This window comes from Acinonyx jubatus, chromosome B3 (genome assembly GCF_027475565.1).
Source record: "Acinonyx jubatus isolate Ajub_Pintada_27869175 chromosome B3, VMU_Ajub_asm_v1.0, whole genome shotgun sequence".
Classification (NCBI taxonomy): Eukaryota; Metazoa; Chordata; class Mammalia; order Carnivora; family Felidae; genus Acinonyx; species Acinonyx jubatus.
Window position 1 is genome coordinate 97,614,052 of NC_069386.1, and position 24,761 is coordinate 97,638,812.

At 39.8% G+C, this 24,761-nt stretch overlaps 2 protein-coding genes across 2 annotated transcripts in view; one reads left to right on the forward strand and one right to left on the reverse strand.

The window, feature by feature from the left end:
- Positions 1 to 170: 170 nt before the first annotated feature.
- RTRAF (RNA transcription, translation and transport factor) lies at positions 171 to 16,606 on the forward strand. Its single transcript, XM_015080106.3, has 8 exons — positions 171 to 336; positions 2,119 to 2,243; positions 4,215 to 4,314; positions 10,199 to 10,285; positions 11,164 to 11,252; positions 13,872 to 13,940; positions 16,111 to 16,159; positions 16,279 to 16,606. Exons 1-8 carry the CDS (start codon positions 276 to 278, stop codon positions 16,431 to 16,433), a joined length of 735 nt encoding a protein of 244 aa, XP_014935592.1. The 5' UTR covers positions 171 to 275; the 3' UTR covers positions 16,434 to 16,606.
- Positions 16,607 to 16,718: 112 nt separating this feature from the next.
- The window catches only part of NID2 (nidogen 2), a 67,789-nt gene continuing 59,746 nt past the window's right edge, over positions 16,719 to 24,761 (reverse strand). Inside the window, 7 exon segments of the mRNA XM_027065712.2 lie at positions 16,719 to 17,369; positions 17,660 to 17,772; positions 18,634 to 18,757; positions 20,216 to 20,373; positions 20,892 to 21,063; positions 21,539 to 21,668; positions 24,127 to 24,296. Coding sequence (XP_026921513.2) covers positions 17,359 to 17,369; positions 17,660 to 17,772; positions 18,634 to 18,757; positions 20,216 to 20,373; positions 20,892 to 21,063; positions 21,539 to 21,668; positions 24,127 to 24,296 — 878 coding nt within the window. The 3' untranslated portion in view covers positions 16,719 to 17,358.

Consider the following 24,761-nt stretch of genomic DNA (forward strand, 5'->3'; position numbering starts at 1 on the left):
TTCTGCCTATTGTACAACCAGGAAGCTGACAATAAAGTTTATTTGAGCGCCGACGTGCCCCGACGTGGCCCCGCCTACCCAGTCGGAGCCGCGATTGGTGGGCATTCCCCGGCTCCGCCGTTCCTAAGCTCTGATTGGTGAGGGCAGCCGTCATTTCGGAGCGTCCCGGCGCCTTCCCGCCCTCTCGCCGCGTCGCCGGTGCCTGTGCCGCCTGGTCCTCCTCGCCTCTCCTCTCCCGGCCGAAGCCCGGGGGACCAGAGCGAGACGCGGGGACCATGTTCCGACGCAAGCTGACGGCCCTCGACTACCACAACCCGGCTGGCTTCAACTGCAAAGGTGAGGCGGCGTCCCGAGGCCGACCGCGCGTCTGTGACCCCGCCGGCTGCCGCTCCCTCAGTTCCCGCACCCGGACCCTCCGCGGCCTTGTTTCCCCCCGGGGTCCTCTGGCCCCTCTTTTCCCGGCCGCCAAGCACCTCTGTTTTCCGCCGCCTGTGCTTGGCTTGGGAGCCCCCTCACCCATTCCTGCCTGGGCATTGCCACTTTGTGCACTTGCTAAACTCCAATCACCACCTCCCACCCACACCCTCAGCACGCTAGGGAGTATTCGCTTTCTAATTTAGCCCTTCAACTCCATGGTTCTCCGGGTGACTGGGCGATACCGTAAGCAGAGTGCTGAAATCTGTGTTAGGTGGTAAGTTGAAGACTAGTTCATTGCCCGCTGGGAACTCAAGGGTGAGGGTGGGGAACGGTCGGAGCCCACCCAGCAGTTTGAGATCCGAGAGAGTGCACAGTGAAGTGCAGGACTGACAGTTACGGTAAACACGTAACAAGCTTGTGGATTTGTGCAAAAAAGTTAATAGCAGATGATCAGGGGGGTTGGATTGTAAAACGGAAAGGTATCTGGGATTTCACAGCATTAAAATTTTAGAGAGGATTAACACTGCTACCTACTGTTACTCAACTACTACCCACCACTCCTTACGTCTTCCAGAGTTTTTGACCTGTGGTCGACTAAAAAGTTTGAAAGCATAGAGTATAACCCCCGCCCAGGGGTACTAAGACCATTGTATAATTCTCAAGACTTAATAATGGAAGCCTGAGTTTGAGATTGAAAATTATTTCTGAGCAGTATGCGTGTATTTTGTTAATCTGTAGAATCATATAAATTTATAGAATCTTGGTTTTTTTTGTTTGTTTGTTTGTTTGTTTTTAACTTTCCCTTTATTTAATAATAATGAAAAGATCAGTGGCGGGGCGCCTGGGTGGCTCAGTCGGTTGAGCGGCCGACTTCGGCTCAGGTCATGATCTCGCGGTCCGTGAGTTCGAGCCCCGCGTCGGGCTCTGTGCTGACAGCTCAGAACCTGGAGCCTGTTTCAGATTCTGTGTCTCCCTTTCTCTGACCCTCCTCCGTTCATGCTCTGTCTCTCTCTGTCTCAAAAATAAATAAACGTTAAAAAAAATTTTTTTTTAAATAAAAAAATAAAAAGATCAGTGGCAACAGAGCTTAGATCTAGATTTCAAACTTCGGTCAATTTTCTCATCTGTAAATTGGGGATATTACCTTCGCAAAAAAGTGAGAGGATTAAATGAAATGTATTGAACTTTCTCTTGTATGCACTTATGACAGTAAATGACAACAGTGGTCAGTATCTTCTGTTTTTCTGTTTTGTCATTTAGTTTCTTGTACTTTATTATTACTTTGCTATAAATTTAACTTTGCCCAGTCCTCCCTCACTTTCCTCCCTGAAAGGAACTGGAATAATAACTAACAAATAGCAAAAATATGTGCCAGACACTGTTTTGATCCATATTTATTTAATCTTCATAACAACCCCAAGATGTAAGTGCTGTTATTACACTCATTTTGATACTCAGTCTGAGGCACAGAAAATTTAAGGTGATCAGCCCAAGTTCACACACCCAAGTGTCTGCAGCTAGAATATGAATGCAGGCCAGGGCTTGAACAGTTTTTTAATCAGTTCATCCAAATCCTGCACTTCCAACTTGTACTTTAAGCAGCTCAGTTAACTTCTTATTTTGGAGTCAAAAAATTATTTGTAGAGAAAGAAGTGCTTTTTCCTAATGCTTCTAGTGATTTATGAAATACCTTTGTTGCAGATGAAACAGAATTTAGAAACTTTATTGTTTGGCTTGAAGACCAGAAAATCAGACACTACAAGATTGAAGACAGAGGTAATTTAAGGAACATCCACAGCAGTGACTGGCCCAAGTTCTTTGAAAAGGTAATGAATTAGAAAGTGAATAAACGTACAGAGAGCTTTTCTAAAACTTATATGAAGACAGTTGAGCTTAAATTACTTTGTGCTTTTAAAATAAATAAAAATAATAATGATCAGTATTAGGAAAGCTGGGTTTCAAGGATTTAACTTTTCTCTTTCCATGTTTGTTTTTAAACCAAATTATATTATCTCTCCCTACCAAACTTTCAGTATTAGAAAGCAATAGTTTTGTCTGGAAACACTGTGAGGTTTCTTAATGTGACATGTATTCTGTAAATGGTAAAAGTGGCCAAAATTAGAATTTTTACATTAGACTAAAAAGGTAGGAATAACACACTTATTATGTTAAGACATTGACTTACTTGCAAACTAAGATTATGTCTTGTTTGGGCTTATATTTAATGTACATAGTAGATGTTCATTGTTGTGTACATTATAAACATTCCTGACAAGGTCTGTGTATATCTTATTTTTGCAGCTAGAATAGTTTTCCTATTGACTTAGTTTAATCGTAGTAACAGTTTTGTAGAAAAAGGAATTGTTTTCAAATTAGAATAAAAATCACATTTCCTGGTATCGTTACTTACATTAAACATTTTCATCAGCTTCATTACTTTGAAGAAAAAGATACTTTCCTTTAAAAATATGAAAAGTAAATTTTTCATTTGCCGCAGCAAAGTGATTAGGTACTTTTCTCTTTACAATCAGAGATTTTGTGTATTAAGGGATTGTGTAAGTTACACACTAGCTCTGTGACCACAGGCAAATTTTGTTAAGGTTTCTGTGTCTCAATATTGTCATCAATAAATAGGGATAACCGTAGTGCCAATGCCATAGCAGTGGCACGTATTAGTGAGTGCTATATACCTGTGATTGGCCCATAGCAAGTGCTGTATGCTCATTACTTCCCCTGCCTGTCCTAGCATTATTGCTACTACTGCTATTTTCTTTTTTCTTAAAAACTATTTTTTTGAAATTTTTGGTAGGTTTAAGACTTGGAAGTATGTTGTTAGGATTTTATATTTGTATATATCACCTCTCATGACACATTAATGTGTATAAGACAACACAAAGTTTCACAGAAGGGTATTTGAAGAACATGAAAATTTTTCTAATGGAAAACACCTAAAAGTGACAGTAAAGTAAGATAACTTAAGTGTGTTGGAACTTGCAATCCAGATATTATCTTTCAAGTTGGTCTCTTTGGAATAATGAAGTCATTGTTTCAAACATATTCAGAACTTTTGGAATTACTTTTAAATCATGAGACGTGTTTTGAATATCTTTAATACTGGTAATTTTTTATACTTTAAGGTGGATTTGTTTTTTGCATCATGACCAAATCATGTGAATGAAGTGTTTTCTTTAAAGCAGGGAGATAAAATTTTGGGTTAGAAAATGAGTTCTAGCGAAAAAATACTGATTTGTCAAGTACCCTGAAAAGATTTCCAAAAGGGAGTTGCAGAAGTTTTGGCTAAATAGCATTGTTCCTGAAATTAGATGTTGAGCTCTTAGGAGACCCATTTGAAGGACAGTGTTCACTTTTTAAAGTGTTTTTGGGGTTTTGTTGTTGTTGTTGTTGTTGTTTTTAAACTGTGTGTTTTCAGAACTGGAGTCAGAAAGTTTAGGTTCAAGTCCCAGATCTAAGTTGTGTAACTGCTAGCAGGTGTTAATATCTAGGCCATATTTCCTCATCTGTAAAATAAGGAAGTTGTTTTTAGACCAGTGGTGCTTTACCTAGAATCTCCAAAAGTAAAAATTGCGAAAAGCAAGATGGAAATACTTTTTTTTTTTTTTTTTAAAGTAGTATGTGTACATGTTTCCATCCTTTGGGGTAAGTAATTGTACCAACAATTTAGTAATATAAACGTTGTTTATATTTGTAGAGATCCAAACTAAGATCTCTTTCAACTACCATTTTTTGATTCTGCTATGTTACAGTAATAATGAAACCAGGTATTTTTTTCTTCACAGTATCTCAGAGATGTTAACTGTCCTTTCAAGATTCAAGATCGACAAGAAGCAATTGACTGGCTTCTTGGCTTAGCTGTTAGACTTGAATATGGAGATAATGGTATGTTTTGTGGGGAATGTGTGTTTCACAGAGAGGGAGAGGAAAGGTGGGAGCAAAAGGAATGTCAAAATGTAGGGAACTTACCAGTTGAGTTTCTTTGTCTTATGTTGTTTTACCTTTGGTGCATTGTAGGTTTTACGCATCCTCATTTCCCTTTTTATCATCTTTTCAAAAATTTACTTTTTGAAACCATTCTTTGTCTAGCTCTTACCCCTGCAACTCCCAAATTATCTAGGAAAGAGTTTTCTTTTAAAAAATTACAGTCTCTTCATTATCATAAAGCATTGAAAGCAACTGTCTTTCATTGGTACTTTTTAAAAGATTTCTTTATTTAGAGAGAGCAGGAGAGGGGCACAGAGAGGAGAGAATCCCCGGCAGGCTCCCTGCTGCCAGTGCAGAGTCTGATGCAGGGCTCGAACTCATGAACTGTGAGATCATGACCTGAGCCAAAATCAAGAATCAGAGCTTAACCAACTGAATCACCCAGATGCCCCTTTTATTAGTATTTAGATTTTTTCTTTTAGAATTTAGAATGGTGTCTCCTGGTAATTGTCTTCTCCCAAAGTAACATTACTTTGGTAAATTTGCTGTCTTTCACAGTCTGCACCTTAGCCTTTTGTGTTAAATTGTTGTTAGAATCCTAGAATTGATGGGATTTCAGACTGTTGGTTGCAGCTGGTAATTTCACAAGAGACTGAAACATATATCTAATGCCAATAGGTGCTGTAGCCCTATTATGTAGTAATATGTTTATTACTTTTGTTAATATTGTTTTATTATATATACTTATATTATTGGAAACTTTTGAATATTAGTACCTGTAGTAAAAAAAAAAAAAATTCCAGTAAATTTGTTTCCTCTCATTAGACCATTTCATTTTGAAAGGGCTACCAACATCTAAATGCAGCATCCAGTTACCTTACCTCCATCCTCTGCATTTTATGTTGTTCTCTTTTATGCAACTGTCTCTTACAGTCTCTTCCATTTGCCTTTTTGATCTTTGTCGTCTCCCCTTTCCTTCCAGCCTGTCGCCATCCACCTTTTCTGATGTCCAGTGGATCTTTTCTTTTCCATTCCCACTGCTATAACCCTGACTCAGGCTCTTGTCACTTTCTGCTGAGATTGTTGTAGTGTCTTTCAGACTCCTCTCCCATTAGCTTCATGACCCACCAGGCTTCCTTTTGGAAACATAAGTGTTTTAGAATGCTTTGCTCTGTTTCTAAAGAACAGTTACTATTAGATATTCAGGAACACCATTGCTTTCCCATTTTCTACAAAAGGAACTCCAGGTTCCCTTGGTCTGGTATTCAAGGCCTTTGATAACTGGTATCCAATTAGTATTCACATACTTGACATCCCAGTCAAACTAGAAGAGTGCTGTTTCCTGTTTACATCTGTTTTTTCTCCCTTAGATTTCTTTGCTTACACTTTTCCTTGACCAGAATGCCATATCAGTCTGTCTCTATGCATCCAGATCCTACTCATCCTTGTAAGATCCAGCGCAACTGCCACCTTAGCAAGAATATTTCCTTCTCTCAACTGTCATAGCTTTTTTTTTAATTTGTTTACATTTATTTATTTTTGAGAGAGAGAGCGTGAGCGGGGGAGGGGCAGAGAGAGAAGGAGACACAGAATCCAAAGCAGGCTCCAGGCTCTGAGCTGTCAGCCCGGAGCCCGACGCGGGGCTCAAACCCATGAACTGTTGACATCATGGCCTGAGCCAAAGTAGGACGCTCAACTGACTGAGCCAACCAGGCACCCTTCAACCTTCATAGCGTTTACCTTCATGCTTTGTGTACCTTTTATGTCATTCGCCCCTTTCCATTTTGTTTATATGTCTTATTTGCCCCACTAAATTATAAGCTGATACTCAGCTTTGTTTCCTACATTGTACCTCTATTAGCGTCCTATTGCTGCTGTACCAGATTACCACAAATTCAGTGACTTAAGACACAATTTCTTATCTTACAGTTTTGGAGGCTAGAAGTCCAACATCTGTCTTACTAAAGTCAGTTTGTCCACAGGGCTGGTTCCTTTTGGAGGCTTTATGGGAAGATTCATTTCTTTGCCTTTTTCACTTTCCAGAGGCCGCCTGCATTCCTTGATTCTGGCTCCTTTATCTTCAAATTTAGCAGCATAGCATCTTCAGATCTCTCTGTGACTCTTCCATTGCCACATCTTCTCTGACTCTGATCTTCCTGCCTCCCTCTTACAAGGATGCTATGATTATATTGAGCCCACCTGGATAATCCAGTATAATTCTCCCATTTCAAGGTCCTTAATTGAAACACATCTGTGGGGCGCCTGGGTGGCACAGTCGGTTAAGCGTCCGACTTCAGCCAGGTCACGATCCTGTGGTCCGTGAGTTCAAGCCCCGCGTCGGGCTCTGAGCTGATGGCTCAGGGCCTGGAGCCTGTTTCCGATTCTGTGTCTCCCTCTCTCTCTGCCCCTCCCCCATTCATGCTCTGTCTCTCTCTGTCCCAAAAATAAATAAACGTTGAAAAAAAAAAATTTTTTTTAAAAAATAAAAAATAAAAAAATTTAAAAAAAGAAACACATCTGTAAAGTTCCTTTTGCCACGTAACCCAACATACTCCTAGGTTTAGGTATTGGGATATTGACATCTTGGGGCCGGGGCAGGGGAGGAGGTGGGAAGGCAGGGGAACAGTCATGATTTTATCTGCCACAGTATCTGACATAGTTTCTTGGAGACAGTAGATGTGCTTATTAACTTTAACGTTTGGCAAATTACGAGTATTTACATATACTGCTACAGAGCATCAACCAGCTGTTTTTTGCTGGTTCCTCAGACTTACATTTCAGAAGCCTTATGGCCGAAGTCTTAAGGAAATCTCTAAGACTCTTTACTTTCAATTTTAGTTTAGAAAGAAAATACTTGTGGGGCACCTGGCTGGCTCAGTAGGAAGAGTGTGTGACTCTTGATCTCAGGGTCATGAGTTTGAGCCCACGTTGGGTGTAGAGATTACTAAAATAAATAAATAAATAAACTTAAAAAAAAAAAAAAGGGAAGAAAATACTTGTGATTCTCTCCCTTTATGTAATCATAAGCCTTGGTAGCATTAGTTGATTTTTAGGGTCTTTAGCAAAGTCTTTAACTGTTCTACTCTGGGTTGACAGTAACTCTTAATTTGTGACAAAATTTTCTCCAGCTTTTCCAAGGTGTTTCTCAGCTGTTGCCAAGTAAAATTGTAGTCACATCTGTTTATTTCTGTTTTACCCTTATTTATTTCATTTGTCCCATTTTTAGAATACTGCAACTTAGGTTACATAGGTCCCAAGAACAGTAGATGCCATGTGAATGTCCTACAGTTGACTGTAACTTTTAAATACATTTATCAAGTGTATTAAAAGCCTAAACTAGAAAACAAGTGTTTGTTTAATTTTAAAATTCAGAATTGCAGACCATTTTTGGAAAAGGGTAAAGTAGTAATACTGTCTCTTATCAGTAGGGGGTGCTGTTGTTCTTTTGTTTTACATTAATATGTTGCATTCTTCTTGACTTCTTTGACATAATTTCAGATTTACAGAAGTTGCAAAACAGTACAAAGGATTTTCCAATATGCATATGTAAAAAATGTTAGCGTTTTACTTCATTTGCCTTATCCTTTTCTACCTACCCAAATACACATATGTAATTTTTTTCTAAGCCATTTGATAAGTTGTAAATGATTCTTTTCCCCTTACGTTACTTTAACGCACATTTGCTAAAAAAGACTGGCTTCAATAATTACAGTATAGTTATCAAAATCAGGAAATTAACTTTGATTCAGTACTGTTACATACAGTTGTTATATTTTTCCAGTTGTCTCAGTAGTGTTCTTTATAGCAAAAAAAAAAAATCCTGGACCATATGTTGGATTCAGCTATTCTGTTTAGCCTCCTATACTCTGGAACTTTTTAAAGTTTGTTTATTTATTTTGATTGCACGTACATGTTGCCAGCGGGGGAGGGGCAGAGAGAGAGAAAGAGAAAATCCCAAGCAGACTCTGCATGGTGACAGCGTAGAGCCTGAGGCGGGCTCCAACCCACAAACTATGAGATCATGACCTGAGTTGAAATCAAGAGTCAGAGGCTTAACTGACTGAACCACCCAGGTGCCCCTAATCTGCAACATTTACTCAGTCACTTTTGTGCTTCATGACGCTGACAATTTTTTTGTAGAATGTCACTCAGTTTGGGCTTGTTCGATATTTCTTCATAAGTTGATTCAAGATTTGTACTTTTGTTAAGAATAGCACAGAAGTAGGGGCGCCTGGGTGGCTCAGTGGTTAAGCATCCAACTTCGGCTCAGGTCATGATCTAACTGCTTTTGAGTTCGAGCCTCGAGTCAGGCTCTGTGCTGCCAGCTCAGAGCCTAGAGCCTGATTCAGGTTCTGTCTCTCTCCTTCCCTCCCTCCCTCTCTCCCTCCCTCTCCCTCTCCCCCTCTCCCCCTCCCCCACTCACGCTCTGTCTCTGTCCCTCAAAAATAAATAAATATTAAAAAAAAAAGAGTAGCACAGAAGTGATATATTCTTTTAAGTTAGTGATATGCCTCAGTACTAGTCATGTACTGGTCACATTCTGTTCACTTGGATGAGGTTTGTCCACTGTAAAGTTAATATTTTCCCCTGTGTAATGTGTGTCTTGTGGGGAGATGATGCCAGTATGCTTTTACTCCTCAAACTACACTTCTACCTTTATTTTTTATTTTTTAATTTTTAAAAAAATTTTTTACTGTTTTGAGAGTGCGTGCGCAAATGGGCCAGGGCGGGTGGAGGGGAGACACAGAATCCAAAGCAGGCTCCAGGTTCTGAGCTGTCAGCACAGAGCCTGTTGCTGGGCTCAAACTCACAAACCGTGAGATCATGACCTGAGCGCGCAGACGTTTAACCCACTGAGCCACCCAGGCGCCCCTACACCTCTACCTTTGGTCTCCATTTGGTTTTTCTTGTCTGAGTCATTTATTATGTTGATGATGAGTGCCAGAAGTGTTTTTCTGATTCCATCATTTGTTCTACATTTATTTGTTGGCTTTTTACGGTAAAGAAAAAGGAGCTTTCCTTTTTCTCCAATTTATGTTTGTTTATATAAATTAGTGTAGATAATGTGGATTCTTATTTTACTCAGTGGGTCATAATCTTTTTTTGTCATTGTGTGATGTTTACACATTCCAAATTTGGCCAGTGGGAGCTTTTTTGAGCTAACTCCTGTGTGACTTAGATTTGAATGCTTTTATTTTCCCTCTTGCTTCATTAACAGATCATAGAAGCACTGTAACCAAAGATGGCACTTTGGACTTATTTAGCAAATTACTATTAAATACTTACATTTGTAAATTCTTTTTAAGTATTAATGATTTGTCAAGTGAGAGTAATGAAACCTGCCTTTGGAATTCTGAATTTCACATCTCCATTAAATTAGTTTAGGTTTGTACATGATGGTGTACTTGATGTGCTGGTTTTTTGAGAAAGCAAGGTTTTGGAATTCCACATATGACATTCAAAAGACTTAGGGAAGAGATTTTTAGTGAGGTGGTATTTAATGTCATGTAACCTATACTTACTCCTCCCATTCTTCTACCCCTGTTAAGTTTCTCAGCAAGCTGTAAAAGCACTTTCTCTCCTTAGATTTAGATGGTGTGTGAATTGTGTTACTTTTAGAAATGTTAATGAAAAGATATTTGTATAGATATTCCAGTAATCATTATAGCTTAATCAGAAAGCTACCATCACGTTGTCTTCTGATGGATATTTTATAGCAAAAAAATAATTTGGATTGGATGAGTTATGTTTATAAATCAGTTTGGCTTAAATTCAGTAAGCAGTGTTTGTTTTACCTTAAGTAAAACAGTTCTACAAATTCTATTTTTGCCTATGTTTACAGCTGAAAAATACAAGGACCTGGTACCTGATAATACAAAAAATGCTGACAATGCAGCTAAAAATGCAGAGCCATTGATCAATTTGGATGGTAAGTGTATAAGTGCATAAAAGTGATCATCAGCATTTTTGGTCCCATAAATGTTTTTTTTACTTCCTAGAATGAAGAAGTGTGGGTTTACTTGGTTTTAGTAAAGTAAGGATGCTTTATTTTCTATGATGTTTTTTATTGTCATTTACAATGTGTTTTCTCCCTCCTCTTACAGTTGAATAGCTGAATGTTAGAATGCTGTTCTTTGATGTGTTCATAGTAATTTGAAGGTTTTGATTTGTATTTAATCATGGTGGTGATTGTTTGCCTTCCTGGATGCATAAAATATTTTTTCTAATCTAATGACATGAGACAAGTACTAAAATTTTTCATTATTTGAAATTCCAAGTGCCTTTAAGAAATTTTCTTTTTAAAAGTATGAAGATTCCAGTTACATTATAATAATTTAAGTATTCATTCATGACAGGTTCATTGTGACCTATGATTCACAAGCTACTCTTATGAATTAATAAGCTGGTTAGACAGACTCTAGAGCTGCTGCTTGGAGAAGAGGTTTTGGGAAAATTATCAATTGAAGGAGTTGAGTTTAAAATTGATAGCTTTGGGAAGAAATGTTTCTTAAAATTGTTACAGTAAGTGTGCCTTTTGGGAAATGTTACAGGACAAACCTAACGGGAGTTAATTTAGTCATTTATTGGATTGTTCAGTGTGGCTGATTAATAGAGAACCCATTGAGCTCATCAGTTAGCCTAATTGTTGATGTCCCTACACTGCCCTTATCAACAGCAGTTTTAAAAACTAAGAGGCTTTTTGTTATTGGAAAATTAAAAATGTTTTTTATAGGTTTATATACTTACACATAGATCTATAATAACATGCTTATAGAGCTGTAAGTTTCCATTTTTTATCTTTTACAGTAAATAATCCAGATTTTAAGGCTGGTGTAATGGCTTTGGCTAACCTTCTTCAGATTCAGCGTCATGATGATTACCTGGTTATGCTTAAGGTCAGTTTCATATTCTTGATTCTTTAAAAAAATTTTCTTAATGTTTACTTATTTTTGAGAAGAGAGAGACAGAGCATGAGCAGGGGAGGGGCAGAAAGAGAGGGAGACACAGAATCTGAAGCAGGCTCCAGGGTCTGAGCTATCAGCACAAAGCCAGATGCAGGGCTCAAAACCATGAGCCATGAGATCATGACCTGAGTTGAAGTTGGACGCCCAACCCACTGAGCTACCCAGGTGCCCCACATATTCTTGATACTTGACAGAAACCTTGTATGTAGAAAAAAAAAATTGCATTTTCTAAAAATTAACTGTGTTATTTAAATATATGGTTAAATAACAGGAATTTGGGACTTAAAGCAGATTTCATCTGTTTTAGGTTATCTAATAGCAGCTAACATCAAAGAGTGTTTTGTGCCTGCCACTGTGCTAAATCCTTGGCAAAGAGATCTCATTCAGTCCTCCCAGCCGTCCTGGAGATAGATGCCGATATCCTTTAATTTTAATATGTATATGAAGAAATTGAGACCAAAAGAATAGATAATGTCCAGATGACACATGATAGAGCCAGGAATTTTATCTGGGCACTTGTGGTCTGACCTTGCAGTCCATTCTTTTTCCTGTATCTTCCAATTCTACTTAATCATTCCTTTTAAAGATTTGTGATCTGTACTCAACTAAGATAATGGAAAATGCCAAATTGGTAATGGTGGATTTGGCCAAAAATATATGACCCAGAATCTCTTTGAGGAATGAATGTTTTTATTTTTCCCAGTGCCCCATCCTAGGTAGGCTACTTAGTTCATACCTGCATGTTAGGGAACCCAGTGATCTGAAAAGAGGTCTCTTATTTCTAAGAGGAAAGATATACTTCAGCAGAGTTAGGTCCCATAATTGTGATAGTACAGTGGAGTGGGGTGGGAGGAAGGGAGTGGTATTTAAGATACTTAAGATTCCAGACTTGGAAATTATTTTAGAAATTATTATTGATTTTATGAGAAATTAAAGAACTTTTAACTATACCTAATACATATAAATTACCTTATTCTACTTTGCAGTAAATTGAATAATTAAATTCTGTTGTATGCATAAGAGATTAAGCCATAATTTATTCTTTTTAAAACTGTATGTATTAAATGACACTTCCAACAAGAGAAAAACTATTTCTACATTATTATAATTCTCTTTACTGAGTCTAAACGTTAACTCAGATTTTCTCAACTCAGATTGGTTGCCAAGAGATAAAACGTTGGGGCACCTGGCTGGCGCAGTTGGTTATGACGAGCATGTGACTCTTATTTTTCTTTAATGTGTATTTATTTATTTTGAGAGGAGAGAGCATGTGCGAGCAGGGGAGGGGGAGAGAGAGAAAGAGAGAGAGAGAGAAAATCCCAAGCAGACACTGCACTGTCAGTGCAGAACCCGATGTGGGGCTTGATCTCACGAACCACTAAGATCATGACTTGAGTTGAGGTCAAGAGTTAGATGCTTAGCCAACTGAGCCACCCAGGCGCCCAGAGCATGAAACTCCTGATCTTGGGGTCATGAGTTCGAGCCCCATGTTGGGTGTAGAGATTACTTAAATGAATACATAAATAAAAACTCTAAAAGGCAAAAAGTTGTTTTTATTGAAATTTAGCTCTTTATTCCTTACTTGGGCGATTATGTAAATTGCTTTGGAACAGTTCTGCAGTGGTCATGTCACCTTTAATCATAAACTGAATGAGAGGACAAATAGACTAGCATATTTGGGGTGCTTTTATTAGACTTTAAAAACCCAAAAAAGTATGAATCAGCTATAATCAAAAGCTTTTTAAATTCTAAGCTGCCTGTTTGTCTTGGAAGTTTGGAAGCATTCAAATAATCCATGACACTACGGCAGACATCTTCATAGGTTTGCCAAGTGTGAGAATCACTATATTGACTGGCAACTGGACTGATTATTTAAGATTGATTTAATGATTCTTTCTAAATGTAGTGTTTGGCTTGTTATATTATTAACAGTTTTTCAGTTTTTGCATTTAAGTCACAATTGGCATCTACTAGAATTCCACTTAAAACTTATTTTTTAAGCATGTGTAGGGCATGCATGCGCTTATGTCTGCCATAATAAAATGCCTTGGTGATGGAAAAAACCAGTCCTTGAATGAGAGATCTGAAAATGTTTTAGTATAATTTAAAAAATCAAGGACAGTAGGTATGATATGCCACTCTTTTTGTCAAGAGTTTGTGTGTGTGCGCATTTATGCTTGAGCATGCTTATAATAGTCTTTTTAAGGATATACAGCAGTCTGGTTCGTTCCGTTGATTGTCTTCTGGAGGGATGGCTAAGGCTTGGGTAGGAAGGAGAACCCCCCCCTTTTTTTAACATGTATCCTTTTTAAAAATTTATTTTTCACACACATGAATTACCTATTCAAAAAATTTAATTTTTGTGAGCATCTTTCCACATTATAAAGTATTAAAAGTGAAAATGTTCATTCTAATAGCAGTTTGTTTTTGTTTAATTTATTAGGGAATTTTAATTCTAACTTGATTAGTCTCTAGGTGTCCTTATTCTCTAGAGTCAGAAGAAGAGATGAACAGCCAATAAAAAATAAAAAATATTTTTCGGTTTCTTAGGCAATTCGCATTTTGGTTCAGGAGCGCCTGACTCAGGATGCAGTTGCTAAAGCAAATCAAACAAGAGAGGTACGTACTATTTTTTTTAATAAATTCTAAATTGATCACTAATGAAAGGTTCTTCTAGTGTTGTCAGGAGTTTACACTTTGTATCTGCTTAAAGATAAACTATGGTTGAACTGTCCAGAGAAAGGATAGGTTATTTCAGTGGGATTGAATTTGCTTCTTAAGCAAATTATAGCTATTTTTGAGTGAAAAATAAATTTACCTCACTTCATACCTTAAAGCAGCTACCAATAGCATATCCACAGTCCACCAGTACAAACCACTGCACATGCCCAGTTATTTAAAAGAATTTACCTTGTAAAATTTACCAGGTTATTTTGACGAATTGCTGGAAAACAGGACACACCTTGTCTTTGTTACTAATTTTCTTCTTTGACGTAAATCCTGTCCTTGCTCTTTTGTTTCTTCAGAGAAATCTTTTCTCATTTTATTCATATTTCCTGGCATCACTTAGGAGAAAGTAACTTACCTAAGACCACCTAGTTGGTAAGCGGTTGAGCTCAAATAGTCTGATTCAAGAGCCAGTGCTCTTAACGGTTGATGGGGACAAAGGTCTGTGTGTGAAGGCCTGCATGAGCTCATTGGTCAGCCCAGGAGAATTCTGGCATAGGAGTGTGGAGGCTGTATTAGAGTGTAAGTTTCAAGGTTCAGGTGACTGCAGCTGTCCTCTTTCAGTCCTGCTTTGTAGGCTGAAAACTATACACCGTGACAATTTTTCCCTTAATTCTGAGATATTTTAGGTAAATTGTACTAGAAATCCAAAATCCCTAGTCTCATTGACTATGGGACAGTGCAGAGAATGTCCTCAGGGTTAGCAGTAGCAGGTGTCTGATAATGCCTCTTGCTATGAACAGATACTGCAGTGAATGCCTTGGGCACAATAAACATTCTAGATTCTTGTCCTTTTTTTGTCTCCCCTAATCCCCCAGTGTCTTTTGTCCTCTGATCCCATCTTTTGTAAGGCCCAGCAGTGTTAAAAGGTTATTAATGCCAGGGCAGTGTAGTTCTCTCTGAAAGACACTGTTTGTTTTAAAGGCTCTTTATTGCTTATTAATTATGTATGAATTGGGCCACTGGAAATTGGATTAAAGATCAGCTTATTTCACCCACACTGTAGAACAGACAGTAAATTGTTCCGCCATAATAAAATCATTCATTCATTCGTTCAGCAAAACTATGTCTTCTGTTTGGAGGCGGTGCAAATGAGGGCATAGTCAACTCTTTTTACTCTTTTTTGCAGAGTACAATTTTATTTTCATTGCTCCAAATCTTTAGTGTCCTCTCAGAAGGTATCATGCTATAGGTATACATACAGTGGAGAGGTTCTTATAGTGAGTAGTCTTGTTTATAAACCATAACTAGTATTTGGGGCATATGGTCATCTTGAGGGGTTTAGCTGTTCCTTGGTGGTCTGTTGGCAGAGAAAACGAAAATAAGACTGGCCTAGAAAACCACTCAATGTAATTCTTTCTTGCTTTGCTTGCTAAATTTACATATCCATTTATTTCTTCACCTGTATAATGTATTTAGCTATTTTGAAGTATTTGGAGCCTAGATAGATTTGCTTTAATAGATTAGGTAAGAATTGAGTAGTGACATCCTAGCATTTGTAACATTGAAAGTAGAGATTTTATATAGTATAATCAGAAAGTCTGGACTGTCTGTCCTTGTTGCTACTCTGAACTCCATGGAGGTTGGCATTATAGTCCCCATGTTTGGCATATGTGTATGTAGGTACTGACCAGTTAACTAAATGGTTTAAAGTTCATTTATTTTCCTGGACTTCAGAATAACTTCCAAATGAACTATTATTGAAAGTTAAATTCTATAAAGGTAATGTGGTAAACATCACACTAGCTGGAAAAAAGTTAATATAGATTTTCGATTTTGTATAAAAACAGATTAATGTGTTCAGAAATATTAAAAGTAAACCTATTTGCCCTGTCCTGTGCTGCTTATTGTAGCTAAAATAGGACAACAGCAGCCCTGCTCAGCTGTCCTTCCACAGCATCAGTGACAGAACAGCTGTGAAAGGAGCGCGTGTTTTATATGCCTAGAGGAGAGACTGGTTGGTAGAACAGCTAAAAGGGGTAATAGAATAGCTAGCAGATTTTCAGTTACAGATGAGAAAAGAACATGATTTTTAACTATAAAGTTTTATTTTGTCTTTAAGGGCTTACCTGTTGCTTTAGACAAACACATTCTTGGTTTTGACACAGGAGGTAAGTGGTTTTGTTTTAATCCAAACTCTTATTTTTAGAGACCAGGTGATTATTTGGGGAAGAAATGGGCAAGTAAATGGTCTTGAATACGGATTAATGCAGTGTTTCTTATAAAATAGATGCAGTTCTTAATGAAGCTGCTCAAATTCTGCGATTGCTGCATATAGAAGAGCTCAGAGAGCTACAGACAAAAATTAATGAAGCCATAGTAGCTGTTCAGGCAATTATTGCTGATCCAAAGACAGACCACAGACTGGGGAAAGTTGGAAGATGAACGCTTTAGGATTTCAGCTTCTCACGTACTTAGTACAATTGGGAACCATGTACACTCTGGCATGTGTTTGGAAATCAAATGTCACATTTTCAAGAGAAGAATCCTAGAAAATTGACTCTGTTCTTGAGATTTACCATCATTGCTTTTTCTTTAATAAAGTTTAGGAAAGTGGATTTTTTTTTTTGACTGTTCTGTTTGTGTATCTATATAATTAATCGTCCTCTTTTGTGGGTGAGGTACATGCCAGCCCCCAGCACTGTTACGGAGACAATACAGATGCTCAAATCATGGGAAAACTTAAAATATTTTATTGGAGTAATCTAGAAAATTTGAGAATTGTTACATCTTTGGTATTTATAAATGTAGTAACTTCTGTGGGTAACTATAGAGGGACTTATAGGATCAGAAGATACAAATTGAAACGTTCTAGCACCTTTTAATATAAATAGAAATGCAGTGATGCAGAGGTAAAAAAAAAAAATAGATCTTAGAACTTTTACTGGGAAACTTCCCTACCAGTTCCCCACATAGCCTTCTCTAGGTCAAGGCTTGTGGTCTTTAGGGTTGTGTCTTTGTACTGACAACCCATGCTTTAATTTCTTGGTCAGAAAGAATCCTTAGCAAAAATTAGATTTAGGGTCTTTCTAGTGAGTTTGACCCTTTAAATATGACGGAAATGCTTATTAAAATAAGCAATTAAAATTCTATTACTTTTTTAAAACTTGTAGTAACTTTTGTTATTCAAAATACAGTAGTAAAGATTGAGGTATAAAACTTTTCACAAGATATACTTAGTCTTTTTGTACTGAAAATGTTCATCTTGTAGGTCCAATTCCTTTATCACTTTCTTTGCCTGTGTTTGTAGTAAATGCTCTTTAGGGTCCAGATTCTGATTGTAAACTCCAAATCCTTTGTGATGCCGTATTTACTTTCTTCCTGTGAGGGGAGGTAGAAGAGACAGTGGGTGAATATTTTATAACCCAGTTGCAACAACATTTTAAAGGGGAAATATCCTTATAGGCTGACCTTTTTTGTGTATAGTTAAGCTAGTGTAGTCAAGATTGGTCACCCCTGTGTATGGGCCATTAACTTTTCTATTCAAAGTGGCTCTCCCTGGTGGTGATGTTAGTGGCAGCAGCTGCCATCTGGGCCAAGGATCATCAGTTACCAGGTATATCCTTCTCTACCCTGCTGATCCAAAGGAGCACCCTGCACATTTTGTTTACCTGTTGGGCAGTAGGGGTAGACGGCAGTTATCCCGTAGAGATGAGATCGCTGCTCCGGGAGATACTCATCAGTAAACTGGCCACTATCTCTATTTACTGATATAACACCATCCCTGGTAACAGAAAGGAAGAGTAAATTCATGGGATTTAAGGTTGGATAGAAACTCGGTTTCAATAGCAAATCTCTGCTAGCCTTCTAGAATATGTATTTTTTTAATTTAACCAAGTGAGTTTTGACTCATTTAGATTTGAAGATTTTCTAGATGAGTGGTTCTCAAAGTAGTCCCCAGACCAGCATCATCTGGAAACTTGTTAGAAATACAAATGGCCTCAACTCCAATCTACTGAGTCATCAGGAATTATGGGCTGGGACCCAGCAATAGGTTTTAACAATCCCTTGGAATGTTTCTGATGCCATACAAAACTTTTCAGAACCACTGGTCCAAGTCAATGGTTCTCAACCCTTGTTCAACGAATCACTTGAAAATCTATTAAAATACTGATGCCTAGGCCTCACGCCAGACCAATTAAATCAAGATTGCAAGGAATGGGGTAGAAGGGCTTAGACATCCATATGTATTTTTAATGTTCCCCAGTTCCTCCTTGCGGCACTAGTGTAAATTACACTACTCTTCCTTCTCCCAGGTGGACAATATATCCATAATACCATTTTTAAAAAAAATCAATTTAAATCACATGGCACCACTTAAGGGGGTAGTGTTTCGGATTCATGTACTTCCTTTTTGGATAGTTCAGTGTAAGCTGTGCCACTTTTAAGCTACATGTGAGCAGTGCCGTTAAGTAGGACTTAAAAAGCATTAGCACTTGAATGATGTTATCTACTAAACAGAGTTAATGGAAACTTCGGCAGAGGGCATAGTTTACTAAAGACACTTAGTGACGTTAGGTATAATGGGTGGTGCATCTTCCGGAACCCCAGCCTCGTGAGGCACGTCCAGTGTGCGTCGGCTCACCTCCTCCAGTCTGTGTGGTAGAAGTGATCTGCAAAGCTGACAATACTGAAGGGGTAGTTGAGGTGGTTCTGAATGACCCGCCGTCCAGTCCCATCAGGTAGCGTACACTCCAGTTTCTTGGTTCCTTTTAAAACACCAGAGAAAATGAAATCATTCCATACCAGGAAAAAAGTTATTTGCCAAAAATAATTGTGGCAGGTGGAGGCCTTCTGAAAGGAAACAAAGGTAGACGAGGAAATAGGGTATTTTCTTCCCAGTGCAGTGATGCAAATTAGAAACTACAATTTTCCTGTTCTGTTACCAGTCTTCAGTTTAATAGCATTCTCGTTTCTTAGAATTTAGACTCTTGATCCCTTCTTGGAAGAGAGGACTGCATTTTTTTCTCCCTAAGTAGGACATTAGAGATAAACTTTGTTCTAATTAAAGTGTCACCTCATAAATTGTCGTAAACATCAGATAAACACTTGCCCTTTGTAAGCAATGCATAAGGCCCTTAAGAAATATTGAAGGATTTTAAAGACTTATCTTCTAGATAGGAATTAAAAGTAACTACAATGGCGACATGGCTTATATTTTTCAGTGTAAAGGAAGCACTCTTGAAAATTTTATAGTACCTAAGCAAGTCAAGAGTTTCCAAGTTTCATGTGTCTTACGAAACGGATTTAAATTTCACATAGTTTTTAAAAATATAACTTAAAAAAAATAACTTGTTTTGGGCCAACCAGGTTATAATATTGATCCATCTGCATTTATAGTTCCTTTTATTAAATTAGAAATTCTTTAAGAATGGACATTTTCATATTCTTTTTAGTATAGAAGAAGACCTATAGCATCTTTTCTATTTTTCTAATAAGGAGATCACACAACAGAAAGAACTTGGGTATCGGCAACCTTAACTTACTACCAAGGGCCGTCCTGCCACATCACTTTTCAAAAAATGTCTTCCATGTAATAGCATACTGTAAAATGTTCTGATACTGGCAAACAAACAAAAAAAGCCTCTTGTTCATTTATCTAAGTTTGCCAGTTCCAACAGAGGATAAAATTTCTCTTTACTTTAAAAAGTTTAACAGGACAGGGCACCTGGGTGGCTCAGTCGGTTAGGCATGCGACTTCGGCTTAGAACATGATCTCACAGTTCGTGAGTTCGAGCCCTGTGTTGATAGCTCAGAGCCTGGAGCCTCTTCAGATTCTGTCTCTCTCTCTGCCCCTCCCCCGCTTGCACTGTCGCTGTCTCTCAAAAATAAACATAAAAAAAAAAATAAGTATACCAAGTGCTTGTGTGGGGAAGGGCTAGTAGCACAAAAATGAATTGGGACATAGTTCCAGCCCTCAGATCATTGCCTAAGTCACAGACAACCCCTCCCACCCAAAACCCCAAGAAGGATTAGAAGTATCGACTAAAAGTGTTCTTTAACAGTTTAGACACCAACCAAAGGAGTAGATGCTGTGCTGGCTGTACTGTTGAAAATTGAAGCCAAAAGCTCTACATACTGGGATTTGGTTTTGTTGTAAAAGCTGCGGTTAAGTGCTGGCACCCATGGTGCTGAAGTGTGCTGTGTGTACATGCCATCGGTAATACCTGCGTCTGCCCAGCAGAGCAGTTTGGAGAAGGGGTCAAAGGTTAAACCATTAGGTAGTCCAATGTCTTTATTCACCAGAATTCTTCTGTTTTCTCCTTCTAAAGAAGACGTTTCAATTTTGGGAGCCTCACGATTCCAGTCTGTCCAGTACAAGTTGCTGTGGGATAAATTAAATAAAGATTTTTTGCAATAGCGAAAATGAGGCCAGAGAAATAAAACACCAGTGTCTGAGTTTTGGTTACTCTCACCATTTAAGGAACTCAACCCTGTTGCTTCAGCACTAGAGTTTCCTAATGTGTTGCTGAAGGAGACCCACCCATCCAGTTCAAGTGTTAGACAGCCTTGCCTGGTCAGTGATCTCGGGTGGCCCCCCAGTGCCTCTCACATACTCTGAATTCTCTCTGTATCGCGCTGTCGTCTTAATGATTTTCTAGTTTATTCATTAGTTTACTACCTTACTTCCTCCCAGAATGTGAGCTCCACGAAAGAGCAGACCTTGTCCCCTTTGCCTAGAACAGTGTCTGACGCTTAGTAGATCCTATATAAATACTGTTTTTAAGTCCATGCTTTGGAGCTTTTGCACTCTTGTTCTGACCCTCCCCACACTGCATTTAAAATCCAAGTGCTCCAAATTAGGATCCACAGGAAGCAGGAGAATAGGGAAGCCCAGCTGACCCTCGGATTGGATCCACAGCAATGGCTCGAGGATTCACCAGGTCCGTGTGGAAGAGGGCCTTCCGCTCAGAGCCGTCCAGCCTGGCCCTCTCTATCTTGTCCAGGCCGCTGTCCGTCCAATACATTGTTCTATGGAAGTGGTCAATGGCAAGTCCTTCAGGGCTTATCAGACCTGGAAGTAGAACAGCAGGACTGGAGTATTTGCAGGCATGAAAAGGGAACCCGAAGCAGAGAGATCTGCTATGTTTGAACAGTTTAAAAAACAAAAAGTCCCGAGAGGCTCTCGGCCTCAAGAACCAGGTTAACTGAGGAACGGATCCTTTGTTACTTGTCCTGCCACCTCTAGTTTTCCTTCTAGACTACATACCCACCAGCCCGATGGTACCGGGCATGCACAGTGCTGGGGCCAGGCAGCATCAACTGGGGCCACACCCTGAGTTCTCACTGTGAGCCATTTCTGTTGAGAGTTCCAATTTCTCAACAGGCTCACGGTAAGAATTACCTCCTTTCTTACGTATAAGTGTGTGTTTACAGAGGGGCTGGTATTGCAGTGCTTGATGAAGTGGCTTGAATGGCGCTTAACCTCCCCTGGTGAACGTAGGAGACTCAAATGAAATACAAAGCATCTTCCAGATGAAGCTGCTGACCTGAGCTGATGATCGTCTCAGGCTCTGCTCCTGGCTCCAGACTGGCACGGCTGATTGCCCGGCCAGCAACATCTGTCCAGTACACCATCCTCTCGCGGCAGTCATAGTCAATTCCCACGACTATGGAGCCCTTTGTGGACCAAAACATGAAATTGGAAGAGTTAGGACTCCATGCATTTCCCCAGAGCTTGTGCTCAGCTGCTGCACACATGGCTGTAGTGAATGACCCACAGTAGTCCTAAGGGCAGCTATGCAGCAGGATTACACAGGTGGCTTAGAGGCTGACTTCTGGGGTCCCAGCCAGGTTTGGCCACTGACTAGCTATGACTTTGGTATTTAACCTCTCTATGCCTGGGTTTCTTCATTTGCAAAATGAAGATACTAGTACCTACTTTATAGTGCTGCTATAAAAATTCTACCAAAAGTTCTTGTAAAGTATCCTCATCGGTCATTAGTATACAGCAAGTGCTCAATAAGCACAATTACTGTCAGCAGTAATAAAATGATTTCATGAAATCAGCCCCTTGAGTGATTAGAGAACAAACATTAGTTTCAGCAAAGTAAGTCCTTAATACTGTACTGGGTGAAAACGTTCTCCTTCCTAATGGTATCAGCACTTCTGAAACAGCCTTTCTAAAATTCACCAACATAGGAGTGCCTGGGTGGCTCAGTCAGTTGAGCGTCTGACTTTGGCTTAGGTCATGATCTCACGGTCCGTGGGTTCGAGCCCCACGTCAGGCTGTGCGCTGACAGCTCCGAGCCTGGGTCCTGCTTCAGATTCTGTGTCTCGCTCTCTCTCTGCCCCTCCCCTGCTTGTGCACGCATGCACACCTGTGCTCGCTCTCTCTCACAAAAAGAAACATTAAAAAAATTTTTTTAATTCACCAACATACAACAACAAAATTTACTCTCCCTTTTCCTATAACTATGAGATCTTTCCCCTGAGGTTTAATCCCTTATCCCTATCTCTGCTTCTTATACAAAGCAAATGGTTTGGTTGTAATCGTATGTAGAAGAAAGTCTCCAGAAGGATGGGTTAAGGAACTGGAGACTGGTGGTCACCAAACCGCTGGTTAGGGAGGTCTTCCCTTCCCTATTGCTAATAAAGAAGTCTTTTTTAAATGCTGAGTCTGTGGTATTTCTTTACAAAACTGCACAGTACTTGCTTCATTCAGTTTCCAACCCAGACTCCTGGTCTGAGAAGCCCAACAGATGTGCAAAGCCAACATCTAGGGGCCATCTGGCTGTCCCTGAGGTCATACCAGCTCCCTGCTTGCCTAACAAAGCCTCCTGGGGCTGGCTTGACATGCCTCTGGGAGAGAAGTCAATATAAAAAATACTGTACGAAGCAGGATTTGACTCCTGTGGAAAAAATGGGCAGTTGATTTAGAGGGATCTGAAGGTCAAGAACAGTTTTACTTGAAAAGTGAGTCATGTGTCTCAGGCAGGAGTGACATCCATGTGCTTCCAGTGACCTAGGGAATCATGGGATCCATTAACCCATGTACTGACTTTAGGGTTTCTTCGAAGAAGGAGGCTCAGTTTGAGTAAATTTCCCCAAGACGTGCTCATAACCCATGTGCCATTCTCTCAGTTGTGCCACCACCACCACCACCACCACCTTGCCCGAATGAGAGGCAAGCGCCGAAATGCAGTAAAACCATCAGCCTTGGCTACGATAGTTAGACTGAGGTGTTGACGATTTCTTAGTTTCTCTTAGAGAAGCTTACAGAATAGTATGCTAGTGGTTGCCAACACACCGAAAACTCCCAAAACCTAAATCTTAAAAAACAAACCTCTTTCTCTGAATACTACCTGCTTCTAAGCTTTTTTTGGAATCCCAAAAGTTACAGAATTAGTTTGATAACATAAGTAAAGGGAAACACGGACATTATACTCTTCTATCAGATGAGCAAGTACCTGCTGCATGAAGTTTAGAAATGGAATCAGACGGCTTTCCTTAATAACCATCAGTGCCTTTCTGGCGAACTCCCTTCTCTTTTCTCCATTTTAGAGAAGAAAGCTGTCCTCCAAAATGGAGGGAGGCTGCTGGCTCAGAAAGCGACAAGCATCTCCTATGGAAAGCTTGTCCACTCCTTTCCCAGCGTCCCACTCCACCCAAATCTTCATCTGTGAAGGAGTTAGAGAAGATAGGAGACCGATCAACAGAACCAAAGTGGAGGGGAGGGGGCTACAACAACGAGGCAGTCATTAACTTCTTTCCACAGAAACCACACCCTTTAGCTAGTCCTGGACCCTCTGTGGAGATGCCTGGCATGGAGAGAACCCTGGGGACTCGGGCTGAGCTTCTTTCCATTTTCCCTCGGCTCACCATACTGCCTCCATATCCTGGTAACTCTGAACTTCCCTTTCCACTTCTCTGAAACCCCATGAACCACTGGAGAAAGCCTTGGTCAGTCAGACAGGACTCCCGGCAGACAGTGCCCTCACTTTGTGTGGCAGCGGCGTCAGACTCATGGAGTTGGACCGCAGCCCAGAAATCCTCCAGGACCTCCCTCTACCTCAGGCCCTGGCCCAGATCTGAACGCCCCGTACGGTCCCACCCCCACGGGAGAAATCCACTTTACATGCAGTGACAGCAGGGTCTTGGCCATGTCCTTCTGGAGCCTGGTACCATTGAGGGGCAAGTGACCGATCTGCTGGCCCTGGGCGTAGAGCAGGAAAGTGCCCACAGACGGAGGGGTCACATCAGGCCGGGGCAGGGGCCGGGCTGTGGGTGGCGCAACGGTGGGTATACCTGCCGTGGGAAGGAGCAGGAGGGTATGAAGAACGGAGAGGAAAGAACACAAAGGTGGGTGGGGACAGGGGAAGAAGTTACTTTCCACATACCAGAACCTCCAAAAACATCAAAAGGTTTTTACCCTAGACAGATGTATTCCAGATGTTCTTAAATCTAATTTCTAGGGGGTTTTTTCCCCCCCAAGGATTATGTAAAACACTGCCAATTACTAGGGAGGAAGACAACAAAACACTTCCCTCAGAACAAAGCAAAAACGTTTTTTTTCTTTTTAAGGGCAAAAAAACAGTATTGTGTCCGCTTTTCTTTGGGCCCCCAGGGTGACACGTGTCCCCTCTCACCCTGGGCTGGGGAGGAGGAACTGCTTGTTGAACTGAGTTCCAGATGTTCTAATTACAGAAACTGCTAATGACAAAACCAAACATTAAATCCAAATAGGGATTTGGATCACAGACCAGCTGATAA

What these genes read in the sequence shown, in the direction of transcription:
- RTRAF (XM_015080106.3), top strand. Translation starts at nt 276, where the DNA reads ATGTTCCGACGCAAGCTGACGGCCCTCGACTACCACAACCCGGCTGGC. An exon ending in ACTTGAATATGGAGATAATG is followed by an intron (nt 4,315 to 10,198) that starts GTATGTTTTGTG and finishes CTATGTTTACAG; the next exon opens with CTGAAAAATACAAGGACCTG. An exon ending in AAGCAAATCAAACAAGAGAG is followed by an intron (nt 13,941 to 16,110) that starts GTACGTACTATT and finishes TTTGTCTTTAAG; the next exon opens with GGCTTACCTGTTGCTTTAGA.